Below are 18982 nucleotides of genomic sequence, written 5' to 3'. Positions count from 1 at the left end.
CCTACAGTCCACTCTCCCCTCCCATCAGATTCCTTCCTCTCCAGCCCTAGATCTTTCCCACCCACCTGGCTACACCCATCACCTTCCAGCCACCCTCCTTCCCCTCTCCCCACAGCTTTTTATTCTGGCATCTCCCCCGTTCCTTTCCCATCTTGAGGAAGGGGTCTCAAGCCAAAATGCCAACCATTTATTCACTTTCATAGATGCAGAGTTCCTGTGTTATCTTAAAGTTGTGTCCCCCTCATATAAGTCATTTTCAACTCTAGACAAGCACCATCCTGAGCAGGCTTTACCGTGCCAAGCATTAAACTCTCGGCAGGTACTGGAGTGTCATTAAAGTATTAACTCAGTACGCGGGAAACGCAGCCCACCTTTCGTCTCGTAGAAGACAATTCCGGCAAAATGGCTGATGCCAAACTGGGTTTCATAGTTGTTCTTTGGAGGGATGTAGAAAGAATTCAGCTTGTGCTGGGAGTTCAGTTTATTCAGCATTGTTGAATCAGTACCCTGTGAGGAGAAAATCTTATCAATAGCAGCTTATGGTGAATTATCGCAGAACAAATGTAGCCATTTCATACCAAGGTGACATTAAGATACGACCATAGGATATAGGAGTAGAATTAGGCCATTTGGCCCATCGAGTCTGCTGTGCCATTTCATCATGTCTGATCCCTTTTCCCCCTCAGCCCCAATCTGCTGCCTTCTCCCCATATAACTTTAACAGAAGTTTCTCCTGTGCAAATCTTGCTCAGGGTCAATCACAAAACCATACAGAGGAGAAAGATCAGAGGCAAATGGAAGTCAAATCACAAGCAGGGAGTCCAAAAGAAAAATTAGAAAACTCTCAGCTGGTCAGGCAGCATCTGCAAAAGAAAGAACAGTTAACATTTCAAGTCGAAGTCAGAATCAGAAACAGGCTAATATCATATGCTGTGAAATTTACTTTACATTGAAATACATAATTAAAAAACCTATAAATTGCAATAAGAAATACTTGATTATTTTTTTCTTAAAATATATGTTTCGTTTTTAACTTCAGACTTCCTGCTTGTGTTATGATTTTACATTTGCCTCTGACCTTTAATGTTCATGTAAAGGAAGCTAACTGGTTGAGAATAACTTGCAGGGATATGGCGAATGAGCAGGAGTGGTGGGGGATGCGGACATGTTTCGACGAGCTGATGGGGATCTGGTGAACCAGCATCTAGAGGAACAACCTCTGGAGAATGTTAGTGAGCCCCCATTGGTTCTACGACCCCTATTGCCCCCCCCCCCACCTACCTTGGGGAATTTGCTCTCCTCATCGATGAGGGAAATTATGTTCATGGGCTTGAGTGCGATCATGTCAAGAGCGTCCTGGTTGTCGGTGAACTCTATGTGCTGCCAGTTGATGTTCTCCAAGTTGTACTCCTGCTGCTCCAGTTTGAACACGTGGCGGACGAAGAACTGTTGCAGGTTCTCATTGGCAAAGTTTATACAGAGCTGCTCGAAGCTGCAGGGAAGCAGACGGTAATTAGAGCCTTTCGGGGGGGGGGGGGGAGAAGAATACCACCCATTCTCTTCACCTTGCATGGAAATGTTCTTTTGCGACTGGTGTCAGTGAGACTTCCAGTGAATTATCGCTGGTGCTCATCACTGTTGAATGTGGTGATCATGCCAATGCAGAGGACTACAATGGAATTGCACAGCAGCACTGCAGTATGGGTCAATGTGACTGGGTAGAATTACAGTTCCGCATGGAATAGATGGGCCAAAGGGCCTGTTTCTGTGTTGTAGTGCTCTACCACTCTGGGCATCCGTTAGTCTTGCGAGACCATGGATCTGCGCCTGGAAAGTCTTCACTCTCCAGGGCGCAGGCCTGGGAAAGGTTGTATGGAAGACCAGCAGTTGCCCATGCTGCAAGTCTCCCCTCTCCACGACACCAATGTTGTCCAAGGGAAGGGCATTAGGACCCATACAGCTTGGCACCAGTGTCGTCGCAGAGCAATGTGTGATTAAGTGCCTTGCTCAAGGACACAACACGTTCCCTTGGCTGGGGCTCGAACTCACGACCTTCAGGTAGCTAGTCCAATGCCTTAACCACTTGGCCATGTGCCTACACCCTCTATAACTATTGTAACAACACTATCTGATTGTGTACAAAATCAACGTGGGGTTGAAAAATTTACATTCCTAGATATGAACGTCATGAATTGCCTGTTCCGGTCCAACCACGTTGATGTCAGAGCCCAGCAAACTCACCCATACCTCTACTTTCCCAGGAGGCTAAAGAAATTTGGCATGTCCCTGAGGCTCTAAACCAATTATTGCTGATGTAACATAGAAAGCAGCCCATCTGGATGCATCGCGGTTTGTTATGGCAACTGCTCTGCACGTGATCACAAGAAATCAGTGTGGACACAGCCTAGTACATAACTGAAACCCTCTACAGATTCTGCCTTTGCTTCTCACTGCCTCAGTAAAGCAGAAAGCACAATCAAAAACCCCTCCCACTCTGGACATTCTCTTTTCCCCTCTCAGATTGGACTGAAGATAAATAAAAGCCAGAAAGCACGTTCCACCAGGCTGAAGGACAGCTTCTACCTCACTGTTATCAGACTCTTGCATGATAAGAAGGACTCTTGGCCTCACAGTCCAGGTTGAAGGTTCAAGATTGTTTCATGTTATTTCCAGTACTCAAGTTCAAAGTTCAAAATAAATTTATTACCCAAGTACTTGAACGTCACTAAGTACACTGAGATTCATTTTCTTGTAGGCAACCACAGTAAATACAAAAACACAATAGAATCACTGGAAGTCCACACCCAACAGGATGGGCAAACAACCAATGTACAAAACACAACAAGCTCTGTGAATACAAAAAGAAAGAAAAATAAAGAAATGATAATAAATAAATATTGAGAACATGAGATAAAGAGTCCGTGAGAGCGAGTCTATAGGTTGTGGGGACAGATCAGTGAAGGGGTGAGTCAAGTTATCCCTTTGGTTCAAGAGACTGATGGTTGAGGGGTAATAACTGTTCCCAAACCAGGTCCTTTACCTTCTTCCTGATGGCAGCAGCAAGAGTGCATGATCTGGATGGTGGGGGTCCTTGATGATGGATCTGCTTTCCTATGTCAGCACTCCGTGTAGATGTGCTCAATGGTGGAGAGGGCTTTACTCGTGATGGACTGGATCATAGCCACTAGTTTTGGAAGGTTTTTCCGTACAGGCGTTTCCATACTAGACAATGATGCAACCAATCAATATATTCTCCGCCACACATCTATAGATGCTTGTCAAAGCTTTAGATGGCATGCTGAATCTTTGCTAACTTTTAGGTAGAGGTGTTGCTGTGCTATCTTCAAAATGGCACTTACTGGACCCAGGACATATCCTTTGAAATGATAACATTGAGGATTTAATGTTGCTGATCATCAACACCTTTGATCCCCCAGAAAGAACTGGCTTGTGTATGTCTGGTTTCCTCTTCCTGAGGTCAATAATCAGCTCCTTGGTCTTGCTGACATTAAGTGAGGTTATTGTGGGACCAATCAGACAGATTTTCAATCTCCCTCCTATATGATGATCTGTTACAACCTTTGATTCGGCCAACAACAGTGGTGTCATCACCAAACTTAAGCATAGCATCAGAGCTTTGCTTAACCACGCAGTCATAAGAATAAGGTGAGTAGAGCAGGGGGCTAAGCACACATCCTTGTGGTGCACCCGTGCTGATGGAGATTGTGGAGGAGATGTTGTGGTCAATCTGAACTGACCGGGGTCTGCAAGGTAGGAAATCAAGGGTCTAGTTGCACAAGAGGTATTGGGGCCTAGGTCCTGAAGCTTATTGATTACTTTTGAAGGAATGATGGTATTGAATGCCAAGGTTTAGTATAAATGTACAAGATAGCTTATATCCATAGACTGATTGCATGTCCATAAAGGGACACTAGGCACAAGAGTGACTGACAGGAAATGATAAAGTAGTGGTGGTTTGGGGGTGCGGAGGGGTGGATTAGTGGACAGAGGTGTTGATCAGCCTCACTGCTTGGGGAAAGTAACTGTTTTTGAGCCTGGTGGTCCTGGCGTAGATGCTGCGTAGCCTCCTCCCTGATGGGGGTGGGACAAACAGTCCATGAGCAGGGTGGGTGGGATCCTTCATGATGTTACTGGCCTGTTCCCTGCACCTCACTGTATACATGTCCCTGATGGCAGGTAGGCTGGTGCCAGTGATGCATAGGGAAGTTTTTAACTACTCGTCGTAGAGCCATCCTGTCCGCTGCAGAGCAGTTCCTGTACCATGCAGTGATGAACCCTGATAGGATGCTCTCTACTACGTATCTGTAGAATGGGACAAGTATGGACGCACATGGTCTGGCTCTCTTCAGCCTCCTCGCAAAAGAGAGGCATTGGTGAGCTTTCCTGATTGCGTAGAATGTGTTCTGGGACCATGAAAGGTTGTGTGTGATGTGCGCTCCCAAGAGTTTGAAACTGCTTAAAGTTTCGTGAACACAACGCAGCACATCACACAAACCAATCTTCCATCCTTGGACTCACTTTACACCGCACGCTGTCGGAGCAGTGCTGCCAGGATAATCAAGGACACAACCCACCCAGCCAACACACTTTTTGTCCCTCTTCCCTCTGGGAGAAGGCTCAGGAGCTTGAAGACTCGTACGGCCAGATTTGGGAACAGCTTCTTTCCAACTGTGATAAGACTGCTGAACGGATCCTGACCCGGATCTGGGCCGTACCCTCCAAATATCCGGACCTGCCTCTCAGTATTTTTGCACTACCTTACTTCCCATTTTTCTATTTTCTATTTATGATTTATAATTTAAATTTTTAATATTTACTAATTTTTACTATTTTTAATATTTTAAATATTTTTAATATTTGTAATCCAGGGAGCAGGAAGCGTAGAATCAAATATCACTGATGATTGTACGTTCTAGTATCAATTGTTTGGCGACAATAAAGTATAAAGTATAAGTTTCCACCGAAGTAAAGAGGGATGTGAATGATGCGAGTTCTTCTGAAGTCCATAGCTATCTCCTTTGTCATGTTGATATTGAAAAAGAGGTTATTTTCCCTCGCACCAGGCCTTGAGACCTTCCACCAGGACTCGAGATCTTCCATCTTACTTCTGCAGGCCATTTCTCATTATTGGTGAATAGCCTCACCACTGTCATGTCATTAGTGAGCGTGACAATGTGATTGCTCAGGTGTTTGACCATGTGGTCATGTGTGAGCAGAATATACAGCAATGGGCCCCTTGAGGACAACCATGTTGAGGATGAGGGGAGGAGCAGTTGTGTATCCTGACTGTCTGAGGTGTGTTGGTGAGGAAGTCCAACACCCAACTGCACAGTGGTCTATTTAGACCAAGGACTAGGAGATTGTTCATCAAGGTCTGCGTGGGAGAATAGTGTTGAAAGCAAAACTGAGATCCAGAAACAGCATTCTGACAGAAGAGTCCTTGTTTTCCAGGTGTGTCAGGGCCAGCTGAATGATAGATGCTATGGCAAGCATATTGGTGAGTGTCCAATGTGGCAGGAATGGAGTTTTTGATATCTGCCATAACTAGCCATTTCAAAGCACGTCATGATGAGTGGCATCAATGCTACTGGAGAGTAGTCGTTTAGGCCGCAAGACCACAAGACATAGGAGCAGCATTAGGCCACTGGGCCTATCGAGTCTGCTCCGCCATCCAATCATGGCTGATCCTTTTTTTTTTCCTCCTCCTTAATCCCAGTTCCCAGCCATCTCCCTGTAACCTTTGATGCCACGTCCAATCAAGAACCTATCAATCTCTGCCTTAAAGACACCCAATGACCTGGCCTCCACAGCTGCATGGGGCAACGAGTTCCATAAATTCATCACCCTTTGGCTAAAGAAATTTCTCCGTATCTCTGTTTTGAAAGGGTGCCCCTCTATCCTGAGGCTGTGCCCTCTTGTCCTAGACTCTCCCACCATGGGAAACATCCTTTCCATGTCTACTCTGTAGGCCTTTCAGTATTCAAAAAGTTTCAATGAGATCCCCCCTCATCCTTCTGAATCCCAGCAAGTACAGATCTAGAGCCATCAAACCTTCATTCCTGGAATCATCCTCGTGAACCTCCTTTGACCCTCTTCAATGCCAGCACAGATTTTCTAAGATGAGATGCCAAAAACTGTTCATAATATTCAAGGTGAGGCCTCACCAGTGCCCTATAAAGCCTCAGCATCACATCCTTGCTCTTGTACAGCATTTGCCTTCCTCACCACAGACTCAACCTACAAGTTAACTTTTAGGGTGTTCTGCACAAGGACTCTCAAGTCCCTCTGCATCTCAAATTCCTGGATTTTCTCCCATTTAGACAATAGTCCACACATTTATTTCTACTACCAAAGTGCATGACCATGGCCACGTCCAACGTTGTATTTCATTTGCCAATTTCTTGCCCATTCTCCTAATCTATCCAAGTCCTTCTACATCCTACCCGTTTTCCCAACACTACCTGCCCCTCCACCAATATTCATATCATCTACAAACTTGGCAACAAAGCCAACTATTCCATCATCTGAGTCATTTACATACAGCATAAAAAGAAGTGGTCCCATCACCGACACCTGTGGATTACCACTAGTCACTGGCAGCCAACCAGAAAAGGATCCTTTTATTCCCACTCGCTGCCTCTTACTAATCAGCCAATGCTCTAACCATGTTAGTAACTTTCCTGCAATACCATGGGCTCTTAACTTAGTAAGCAGCCTCATGCGTGGCACCTTGTCAAATGCCTTCTGAAAATCCAAATCTACAACATCCACTGCATCCCCTTTATCTATCCTACTTGTAATCTTCTCAAAGAATTCCAAAAAGTTCATCAGGCAGGATTTTCTCTGAAGGAAACCATGTTGACTTTGAGGGAGGGAGACAAGTCTCTAGATCAATAGTCTAGGTTTCTGGAGTAAGGACAATAATGTAGCTGGACTGTTAGAGCAAACACTTCACAGCACCAGATTTAAGATTGCAATTCGATTCCCACTGTTGTCTGTAAGGAGTTTGCACATTCCACGCACGAGCATGTGGGCTCCCTTCAGGTGCTCTGGTTCCCTCCCACAACCTAAAAACTTACGGGTTAGTAAGTTGAGGGCAAGCTATGTTGCCACTGGAAGCATTATGACACTTGTGGGCTTTCTCTAACTCAGCTGCAGACTGTGTTAGTCATTGACGTAAACAATGCATTTCACTCATAAAATGTTAGTGGAACGTAGCAGGCCAGGCAGCATCTATTGGAAGAGGCACAGTCGACGTTTCGGGCGGAGACCCTTCGTCAGGACTAACTGAAAGAAGAACTAGTAAGAGATTTGAAAGTGGGAGGGGGAGGGGGAGATCCAAAATGATAGGAGAAGACAGGAGGGGGAGGGATGGAGCCAAGAGCTGGACAGGTGATAGGCAAAAGGGATACGAGAGGATCATGGGACAGGAGGCCTAGGGAGAAAGAAAGGTGGAGGGGGGGGGGGAAGCCCAGAGGGTGGACAAGTACAGTGAGAGGGACAGAGGGAGAAAAAGGAGAAATAAATAAATAAAAATAAATAATAATAATAATAAATAAATAAATAATGGATGGGGTACAAAGGGGAGGTGGGGCATTAATGGAAGTTAGAGAAGTCAATGTTCATGCCATCAGGCCCAGACGGAATATAAGGTGTTGTTCCTCCAACCTGAGTGTGACTTCATCTTGACAGTAGAGGAGGCCGTGGATAGACATATCAGAATGGGAATGAGACGTGGAATTAAAATGTGTGGCCACTGGGAGATCCTGCTTTCTCTGGCGGACAGAGCATAGGTGTTCAGCGAAACGGTCTCCCAGCCTGCGTCAGGTCTCGCCAATATGTAGAAGGCTGCATCGGGAGCATCGGACGCAATATATCACCCCAGCTGACTCACAGGTGAAGTGTCTTTGCCCTTTGGCCAATCAACTTTCCAGCTCTTAGCTCCATCCCTCCCCCTCCTCTCTTCTCCTATCATTTTGGATCTCCCCCTCCCCCTCTCAAATCCCTTACTATCTCTTTTTTCAGTTAGTCCTGACAATGGGTCTTGGCCCGAAATGTCGACTGTACTTCTTCCTAATAATAAATAAATAAGGGATGGGGTAAGCAGGGGAGGACTCCCCTTCTTACCCCATCCCTTATTTATTATTATTTTTTCTCCCTTTTTTTCTTTCTCTTTTTCTCCTTCTGTCCCTCTCACTATAACTCCTTGCCTGCTCTCCACCTTCCTCCATGCCCCCCTCCCCCTTTCTTTCTCCCCAGGCTTCCCATCCCATGATCCTCTCCCTTCTCCAGCCTTGTATCCCTTTTGCCAATCAACTTTCCAGCTCTTAGCTCCATCCCTCCCCCTCCTCCTTTTAAATCTCTTACTATCTCTTCTTTCAGTTAGTCCTGACGAAGGGTCTCGGCCCGAAACGTCCACTGTACCTCTTCCGATAGATGCTGCCTGGCCTGCTGCGTACACCAGCATTTTGTGTGTGTTGCTTGAATTTTCAACACCTGCAGATTTCCTTGTGAATGCATTTCACTGTATGCTTTGATGTACATGTGACAAATAAAGCTAATCTGATCTAAACAATTTAAAAGGCATGAAGGAGAGTTGGGTAAAGGTAAGGAATTGTGTCAAATAACAGACAGTTTCTTTGAATGGTCAAACAGTTTCTCGGGATAAACTGCTTCTATCCCTATTTTTCCAGTGCTCAGGTCAATAATATCTCAGTGACATCTTGTCTTTATTTATTTAGAAATACAGCAAGGATCAGGCCCCAATGTGACGCACAACCCAGCAACCCTAGCCTAATCACAGGACAATTTACAATGACCAACTAACCTTCCAACTGGCACTTCTTTGGACTGTGGAAGGAAACCGGAGCACCCAGAGTAAACCCACTCGGTCATGGGGAGAAGGAACACAACTCTGAGCTGGCACTAGAAATAAACTCAGAACTCTGACACCCCAAGCTGGTGATATTTAGTACAGGTCCCCCCCTGAGTATCTAACAAGTTCCATTTTATACAGATGCCCACGAGGAGTTGATTTGCCTACAAGTTGGAGGGTACAAGGAAAAAAATTTACACAATGGTAACTGTACCTCCTTGGTATTGTCATGAATGGCAAAGGCACACAAAACTGGCAAATTCAAATTCAAAGTAAATTTATTATCAAAGTACATGTCACCATATACAATCCTGAGATTCATCTTTTGACAGCATACACAAGAAACACGACATAATCAATGAGACACCACATCCAATATGCAAAGAACAAGCTGTACAAATACAAAATAGAAAAAGATGACAATGATAGACAGATGGATAGACAGACAAATGAATGAATGGAATGGAATGAAAATGAACTGATAAATATCAAGAACATGAGACAGTGAGTCCATAGGTTGTGGAAACAGTTCAGTAATGGGGCAAGTAAAATTATCCTCTCTGGTTTAAGAGCCTTATAGTTGAGGAGTAATAACTGTTCCTGAACCTGATGGTGGTATCCCGAGGTTCCGGCACCTTCTTCCTGAAGAAGAGATCAAGGCCTGAATGGTGAGGGTCCTTGATGATGGAATAATTACTAAACATGGAGAAGGAAATGAAAGATGCTCTGCAGTTTGTAGGAAAAAATATATGCATAGGTATGTTGAACTTCTGAATCTCATAATAATATAATGAAAAATACAAGAGATTTTGCGGATGGCAGAAATCCAGAGCAACACAGAATATACTGGATGAACTCAGCAGAGTGTAATGTAGTTCAAAGTAAGCATAACCAGGACTTGTGATATGCACTAGCTGTTCATATGACCATCCAGCACCAGCTCCCATGGCTTCACATGACCCTGATCCGCTGGGGGATGGGGGGGTGTTGGCTAAGCAGGTGCTACACCTTGCCCAAGGGTGACCTGCAGGCTAGTGGAGGGAAGGAACACTTTACACCTCCTTTGGTAGAGACATATCTCCACCCAGCCATCGCAAGGTGTGTACACCAGATACAAACTTGAGATTCGTTTTCTTGCAGGCACCCACAGGAAAAACAGAAGAAATACAATAGCCTCCACAGAGACCGACAAACTTCCAAAGTGCAAAAGGGGGCAAACTGTGCAAATAGTAAAAGAAAACAACTAATACCAAGAGCATGAATGGCAGATCCCTTTAACTGAGTCCACGGGCTGGGAAGCCAGTTCAGTACTGAGGTGAGTGAAGCTGGTCCATGAGCCCAATGGCTGCAGAGCAATAACTGCTCCTGAACCTCAATGTGTGGAAACCAAGACTCCTTTACCACCCTTGGATTGGTAATCGATAAGGAGAAAGGGAGATGGGACAAACACAGGCAGACAGGAGAGAAATCGCAGGTGGGGGATCTTGGCTGTCGCGGAATGTAAAGGAAGTTTGTTTGTATCTGAGGATGTCCATAAGTTGGGCAGCTGTAACCCAGGAATGGCCAGTTTCCCCATGCTAAACAAATCTTTGGATTGATGGACATTGGAAGTTTTTCCAGAGCAAGGCAACTGATTTTTTGCTACAAAAATATCAGACCAAAAATCTTGGAAAAAGAACACTGACATTGCTGATGAAGATTTGATTTCAACATTTAAGAGAAATTTGAATAAGTGTATGGAGAGCTATGGCCCATGTATGGCTCAATGGAACTAGGCAGAATAATAGTTCAGCACAGAGTAGATGGGTCAAAGGGCTCATTTGTGTGTTGTAGCGCTCTATGAGTCCCTGACTAGGGACCAAACCACTTACTCCTGTTCCTAATATAAACACATCACTTAAAGCCAACCTCCCACTTCACTAATGAAACCATGAATATTTAGCACTCAGCAGTTTGAATGACCCAGATGCCCAAGGTCAGGGTAAGGTGTTTGTGAAAGTATGGAGTCCAGTCTTACCTGTTCGAATGGAAGTTTTCAAACCCAAAGATATCTAGTAACCCGATCGACTGGCGCATGACCTTGGGCTCCCGGGATGGAGGCTTGTAAATTGCCGCGTTAATCTTCTCCACTATCCAGACAAAGAGTCGTCCGTAGATACCCTTTAGAATTAGAATCAGATTTAAAATCACCAGCATTGACGTGAAATTTGTTGTTATGCAGCAGTGCATTACATTACATAATAATAATGATAAATTACAAAAAATATATATAAAAAAATAAATTAAATAAGTAGCGCAGAAAAAGAGGGAAGAGATCACTAAGGAAGTGTTCTTGGGTTCAATGTCCGTTCAGAAATCTGATGGCAGAGGGAAGAGCTGTTCCTGAAACACGCGAGCACAGTATGTGCCTTTAGGCTCCTGCTCCTGAGGAAGTAGAGAGCACTGACGCACTTTCCTGGCAATTATTCTCTAGGTAGTTGTACCTGGATAGGCAATTGATAATATTTACAGTACTGTGCCAAAGCCTTAGGCATATATACTGTATAAATTACTATAGTGAGGTAGTGCTTGCGGGTTGGTTCATTGTCTGTTCATAAATCTCCTTGAAGGTAGCAACGAGAAGAGGGCACGTCAGGGTGATGGGGGTCCTCAATGATGGATGCTGCCTTTTAGAGGCATCCCCATTTGAAGGTTTTCTGGATGCCATTGACAATGGGCATGAGAGTGTTGAAGGGAGGTAGAAAGTACATCCAGGTCAGATTAAAGAGCTTCAAATTCAAACTCATTCTATTTTGACTCCACTGTATTCATTATCACTTCTCTGCCTCCTTCACCAAATCTCTCCTGCTGACTTGACTGAGGTGTACAAGATTATATAAAAAAAAATTGCTTTATTTGTCACGTGAATGTTGCAACAGTGAAACATCCAGTGAATGTGCTGTTTGTGTCAACAACCAACCCTGTCTGAGGAGTAGTCTGCAGGTGTTATAATGCTTCCAGTGGCAACAACACAGCATGCCCACAACTCACTAACCCTAACCCGTACATCTTTAGAATGTGGGAGGAAGCAGGAGCACCTGGTGGAAACCCATGCAGTCCACATACAAACTCCTTACTGACAGCAGTGAGAACTGAACCCTGATCACTGGCACTGTAAAGCATTGTTCTAACTGAAATACTAATGTGCCACCCCACTCAGCCCATCCAGCTCATACTTACTCCAAGTAGAATAATCCTATCAGTCACAGAACTCTGAAAAGGATTTTCCCCGGAGCTCTGAAAAGGATTTGTTCACCAACTCCTAATACCCTTTCCAAGGCATGAACCTACTGTATTCCCAGCATTTGGTTGGAAAGGCAAATCCAGATCATAACTACTCCCAAAAGGGGGAAAAAAAAATCAAAAGATCTTGAGCAGGTTGGTACTTTATCCTTTGGAGTGTCGGAGACTGAGGATTTGATCTTCTAAAGGAGTCTAAAATTGAGGGGCATTGATAGAGCAAAGGCACACAGCCTTTTCCCCAGGGCTGGGGATCAAGAACTAGAAGGTATGGATTTAAGGGATATAGGAATTGGAGGGTTTTTCCCCTCTTCGAGAGTGGTCACCATATGGAGCTGCCAGAGGAAGTGGTTTGGGCAGGTGTACTGACAACATTTAAACAGGTACTCGGACAGACACATGGATAGGAAAGGTCTGGAGCAGGGCTTCTCAATCCTTTTTCTGCCATTAACCAAGGGGTCTGTGGAACCCCAGTTTGAGGACCCCCGTTTTAGAGAGAGATGGTCCACATGTACTGTGGGCAAATGGGGCTAGCTTGGATGGGAATGTTGGCTGACATGGAACAGTTGGCCATGTTGTCCAATTCCAAAATTTTAAATGCAGACTTGCTGAAACCCTGACACTGTAACACTGTAAACATTTAGGTCAGGCATCATCTGTTGAGAGAGAGAACTTCTGTATTATTTGTCTAGAAATTTAACTCTATATCCCTAATTCCTAAACAACCCACAAAAGGTAATAAAAGGAAGTTATTTGCACTTCTAAACCAATCACTCTCAACCTTCATTCTCCCCCAACCATCTCTCCACACCCCCTCACCACCCCAAGTACAATCCCAGCCTCTTCTATCCAAGCTTCAAATCAAGGTGCCATTCTGTAACAGCACCAGTGACCCGGGTTCAATTCTTCCACTGTCTGTAAGGAGTTTGTTTGCTCTCCCCATGACTCTGGGAGGGGGGTTCCTACACCATTCCAAAGATATGCTGGTTAGTAGGTTAGTTAGTCATTGCAAGTTGTGCTGTGATTAGGTCGGGGTTAAATTGGTGGGCTGCTGGGCAGTGCAGTGATTGAGGTCCTCTGTTCGTCAGGGTCAACTATGGATGTTGTCTTCTACGTGATGCTCAAGCCAGGGCAGTACGATATGGACAGCAAGCTGTGGTCATGCAGCAGGCTCCCCCTCTCCACACAGCTGATGAGTCCAAAGGAACAGCAGAAACCAATAAAGTTTGGCACCAGCTGAGTTGCAGAAGTTGCCAGTCAGTGTTGAACTCAACATAAGACTGCCTTACGTTCTCCAGCTCTGGATTTCTCCCTGCCTTCCCTTGGGATTTACTCCCGAAGCCTTCCCCATGAGTGGGTATAGCCGCAAGGCAGCGGTGGTTTGGGATCAGAGTTTTCATCCTCCTACATGAGCTGCCAACCATGGTTAATGAGCTCCATCTGCCTGGATCAACTAGTTTTTAAGGCACCAATAACCCAGCTTAAGGCAGATTGCAGTGATTATTTCCGCACGAATCCCCCACCTTCACAAAAGCATCGCGGACGTCGAGAGCTTGCTCCATGTTGAGAGGAGTGGAGACCGTCTCTCCCCTCGTTATAATGGTGCGGCTGGTCAGGCAGTTCTGAAGGTCCAAGCAATCAACCTGAAGGAACAAGGAAATCACCCCAGGTTAAAAGTGCGTCTGTACTGGAGGTCTGTTGTTTTTACGTCAAACATCTGCATTGTAGTAAATGAGAACTGAATTGCCTGAAGTGATGAACTGGCCAAAGAGCCGGGAGGGAATGAAGAAAAGGCAAAGGATAATTTCGAAAGCACCTCCAGTTATTGCACTTGGGTCATTTTCTAAAACTCCAATAATTTCACATCAAAATGCATACCAGAGTGCAAACATTTAAAGCAGTGGCTCCTAACCTGGGGTCTACCATGGACAACCTCAGTTAACGTTAGGGGTCCATGGCATAAAAAATTTGGAAATCCCCTCATTTAAGGCAAGTTAAAAGGAGATGTGCTGGGCGAGTTTGCTTCTAATACACAGAGTGGTGGATGCTTGGAATGTACTGCCTTTGGATACACTAGGGACTTTTAAGAAATGTTTAGATAGGCACGTGACTGTGCGGAAATTGAAGGATATGGACATTGTGTAGGGAGAAGTGACAAGTTCATTTGGGAATTTGACTACTAATTTAATTGGCTCAGCATAACATGGTAGGCCAAAGAGCCTGTTCCTATGCTGTACTGTTCCACATTCTGCATTCTAAATGTTGGGAATTTCTCGTGTTTTAGCACCTGGCTCGTTGGATTTGGTTTCCTGCGCTCACTTTTAAACTCACCTGGGCTCCATTTCCCAGCCACTCTTTAAACTCACCAGGTTCATAGAGGCAAAACATGGATATGGGCCATTCGGCCCAACTGGTCCATGCTAACCAAGATTCCCAGCCAATCTAGTCCCATACCACTCTAAACTTTCCTATTAATCTACCGTCCAAATCCCTTTTAAATGGCTATAATTGTACCTGCCTCAACCAATTCCTCTGGCAGCTTGTTTTATATAACCACCACTCTCAGAATGAAATACTTTCTCCTCAAATTCCTATTAAATCTCTCTCCTCTTGCCTTAAACCTATGCCCGATTTCCCCAGTTCTGAGAGAAAGACTGTGCACCCTGCTCATGTTCTTCTTTCTGTCACCGTCCTTCTGTTATTCTCCTCGTCATTCCTGACAATCCCCAAAGCTTCCTAACATTCGTACTATTTTGCTACTCATTGACATTATCTGCAGATGTTTTTCAGATAGCTTTGCTAGGACAAAGTAATTCACACAGACAGTCTAAAAGCTTCTGGGGACAGAGATCCCAGACACCCCAAAATTAATGCTGTTAGGGCTGACTCCGAATACATAACTATCCCAATTATTGATTGATCAGCTATGGCTGTGACCATATTTGATGTGCTAAGTGACAAATTCAGTCTGGTCTACAAGCTTCTGCGAACTCTTGTCACAATGGTGCAAATAACTTAACCAGTATTGTCTGGCTTGATAGAGGCCAATTAACACAACCCCATTGTTTTATGTCGATTAAACATGGGCCGACAAGACCTCATTGCTTAGTTATTTATAGAAACTGAGCAAGGAATATTGGCTAAAAGTTTACCTTTGCCTCAAACAACTCTGACCCTTTGGAAAGGTCATGCTGCTGTTCTAGAAAGCTGAGGTTAACAATAAGCCTCTTGACCCTGGAAAGTGAACATCCATCACACTAGCATAGTCAAGGACAACTTCAACCTGCGATCAGACTCCTGAATGGACCTCCTGTACAATAAAGATGAATTTTACCTCACAATCTACCTCATGAGTTTTCACCTTATTGTCTACTTGGACTGCTTTTATATCTATATTCTACATTGTTATTGCTTTTCCTTTTGATCCACCTCAATGTATTTATGTAGGGAATGATCTGCCTAGATGGCACACAAACAAAACTTTTCACTGCACCTCACTACCAAAAGAAACACTTTTTTCTTGCACACTGAAGTTGATACATGTTGTACACACACACACTTTTCCCTTTTGAATGGAGAGGATGAGATGGGACTTGACAAAAGGTGTACAAAATAACAAGAGGCACAGTTCAAGTGGATAGCCAGAGACTTTTCTCCCAGGCTAGTAACAGGGACATAATTTTAAGGTGATTGCAGGCAAGAATTGGTGGGGGGGGGCGGGGGGATGTCACAGGCAATGTGTACGTACATACTTGTGCGCACACACAGACAAACACAGTGGTTGAATACCCTGCCAGGTGTAGTGGTAGAAACAGATACACTACAGACATTTAAGACCCTTAGATAGGCACATGGATGATAGAAAAATGGAGGGTCATGGTGGAGGGAAGGGTAGAATGAGAGGTTCTCAACCATGGACACCTTGCTTAATGATATTGGATATAAAATTGTATATAAAAGGTTAAGAATCCCTGGGTTAGATTGATCTTAGAGAAGGTTAAAAGGTCAGCAAAACATCATGGGCCGAAGGGCTTGCCCTGTGCTGTAGTGTTCTGTGTTTTTAACCGTGTGGATATTCACCTCAAGGAGAGCTGCAGCTGTCAACAGCTGGGCAGAGTAGACCACCTCACACGAATCCAGGTTGTCGTACACTCGAGCTGAAGGATAATAGAAAAGTAGAAGTTGTCTCAATTGCAGTCAAACTTAAATCTCTTGCTTGTTGTACAGAGTACACAACATTGCTACATTTATATCCTGCTAGATTTGACTGTATAATTGACATTTTCTTTGCTTTAATGTTTGCTTGTATTTTATATAATTACCTATATACATATAACTGTTTACTACACTTTCTAGTGGTCACAGTATGTATATGCAAATGTATGATGTGTCACCTAGTGGTTACAGTTCTTTGAATATTTTTGGAAGCTTCTCTAGTGTTGCATTATTAGAACAGGGGCTATCTGATTGGATAACTGTTATCTAAACATTAAAATGGAATATTTCTTATCTATGGCATACAAGGAGGGCAGAGCACTTAGTCTCACAATCTTCAGTCTTTTCTTTTCATTTCCTCATTGTTCTCAGGCACTCTGCTATTCCCCATTTCAAATTCTCTTTGTTCTATTAGTGCTTAATAAAATGATCGTGAAGTAACAAAGTTTATGTCTCATTTTTGACTTCTAAAAGAACCTCGGACCAAAAGACATCAGAATGCAACAATCCAAAATGGCCAGGGATTGTTTCTTCCTTCTGCAGGTGTCTTGGAAAAAGACATTGGCCAGCACCTTCCCACAAGCCATAGTCAATCAGTTTCCCCAGAGGTCCATGCCCTTTTAATCTTTGGTGTTGAGATTGCTAAAGATTGTATTTGGGATATCAGGAGTATCAAAATGGTTTGAGGCCCAAGATGTCCTTCACAAAATTTTGGAAAACTGGAAGATAGAACTCCTGAAGGCAAACCTGTTATTCAAAATCATGGCCAGTCCTGTGCTTCACTAACTTTTCTTTGGAACACATCATGGGACCCAATCCAAAACCTCTTAAGCAAGCAGATAAGAAATGACAGTTTGCCATGTGGCCCATCAAGGCTTCTGCATCAATCACAAAGCAACATCTCATCTTATGGAGACCCAAGAGGCAGTAGATTCTAGAATCTGGAGCAACACAAAGTCTTTGGAGGAGCTATGGGTGGCACATTGGCTATTACTGTGCCAGTGACCTGGGTTCAGTTCTGTCACTGTTCGTCTGGAGTTTGTACATTCTCCCCATAACCATGTGGGTTTCCAGTGGGTGCTCCAGTTCCTTCCCATGTGCCAAAGACATATGGGTCAGTAGGTTAATTGGTCACACAGGTGTAAATGACAATGTGGGCTCGTTGGGCTGGAAGGCCATGTAACTGTGCTGTACCTCTAAACAAACAAAAACTTAGTAGATCGAACAGCATCTGTGGGAGGAAAGGAATTGTCGACATTCAAGTCCTGACATGTAGGGTTTTGACCTAAAACATTGTTTCTTTTCTTCCCACAGACACTAATTGACCCATTTATCTTCCTCCAGGAGATTGTTTGTTGCTCATTTAACCTTGGCCTCGGCTTCACTTTCCTCATCCCCAAAACCCTGCAACATAAACTTCTATTTTAATCCTGAATATAATGAATGATTCAGCCCCACAAGAATGCCAAAGACAACTTTCAAAGAAAAATCCTCGGACAATCTTAAACAAGGTACCCTTTATTTTATTTAGTGACAGAGCACGTGGGCATAATTTGCTACTCAGTTACAGTAGTTTGTCTTTTTTTAAAAAAATACGTTTTTACCTATTTCCATTGAAACCAATTAATTGGGGCAGCTGCTTAATCGGACCAGAACGTGCTGATCACAATATGTCACACTTAACTACAATTTGCTGTATTTATTATTGCAATTTATAGCTTTTTTATATACTGTTGCCGCAAAACAGCAAATTTCACAATATAGGTCAGTGATAATAAACTCAACTGATTCTTACTTCAATTCTACAAGCTGGATAGAAGGGTTCCCAAAAATCTGTGCTAAGTATCTTTCTTCAAAGCCCCAATAACTTACCACCCTGTTCCGAAGACACTCTGGAACACAACTTCAGTCCGTTAACCCTTCTCTGTTACCTTACGTATTTGGTTTCAATTTAGAAAATTTTTTGATCTTAACCAATTTGGGCTAGCGATTCCTATTTTAGGTAACATTTTTTCCTCCCTCTTTTACGGATCGTGCTTTTCAAATTTGGAAGATTAAGGGTACTTCACGGTTTTTGGATTTATTTTTAGATGGTTCCCTTATGTCTTTTGAACAATTATCTAATAAATATAATTTATCAAGAATACATTTTTTTAGATATCTACAAGTTAGAAATTTCCTAAGTACTATACTTCCTTCTTTTCCAATGCTTCCTCCTACATATATTTTAGATACTATAATTAACCTTAATCCATGTCAGAAAGGTGCATCGGCTATGATTTATAATATTATTATGAAACTTAGGAAAGCTCCATTTGATAAGATTAGGTCAGATTGGGAACAGGAATTGGGGTCTATCATTTCCGTGGATGACTGGGGGCAGATTTTACAATTCGTCAATACTTTCTCTATTTGTGCTAAACATTCCCTAATTCAATTTAAAGTTGTTCATAGAGCACATACGTCCAAAGATAAATTAGCTCGCTTTTATTCTCATATTAATCCTTTTTGTGATAGATGTCTGGGGCAGATAGCCTCTTTAACTCATATGTTCTGGTCTTGTCCTACTCTGGAAACTTTTTGGAGAGACAT

General features: G+C 43.5%; 1 protein-coding gene across 5 annotated transcripts in view; it reads right to left on the bottom strand.

The window, feature by feature from the left end:
- Positions 1-18982, bottom strand: part of myo7aa (myosin VIIAa) — a 292479-nt gene that overhangs the window by 157618 nt on the left and 115879 nt on the right. For all 5 annotated transcript variants that reach the window (XM_072262606.1, XM_072262604.1, XM_072262607.1 and 2 more), the window contains 5 exons: positions 16256-16332; positions 13699-13818; positions 10914-11056; positions 1282-1492; positions 372-507 (listed from right to left, as the gene is read on the bottom strand). In XM_072262606.1, the coding sequence (XP_072118707.1) occupies positions 372-507; positions 1282-1492; positions 10914-11056; positions 13699-13818; positions 16256-16332 (687 nt within the window). The remainder of the gene's footprint in view (positions 1-371; positions 508-1281; positions 1493-10913; positions 11057-13698; positions 13819-16255; positions 16333-18982) is intronic.

The sequence above is a fragment of the Mobula birostris genome, chromosome 7 (genome assembly GCF_030028105.1).
Source record: "Mobula birostris isolate sMobBir1 chromosome 7, sMobBir1.hap1, whole genome shotgun sequence".
In the NCBI taxonomy this organism is placed as follows: domain Eukaryota; kingdom Metazoa; phylum Chordata; class Chondrichthyes; order Myliobatiformes; family Myliobatidae; genus Mobula; species Mobula birostris.
The sequence above is the reverse complement of the archived record's forward strand: the minus strand, read 5'-3'. Positions and strand labels throughout refer to the sequence as shown.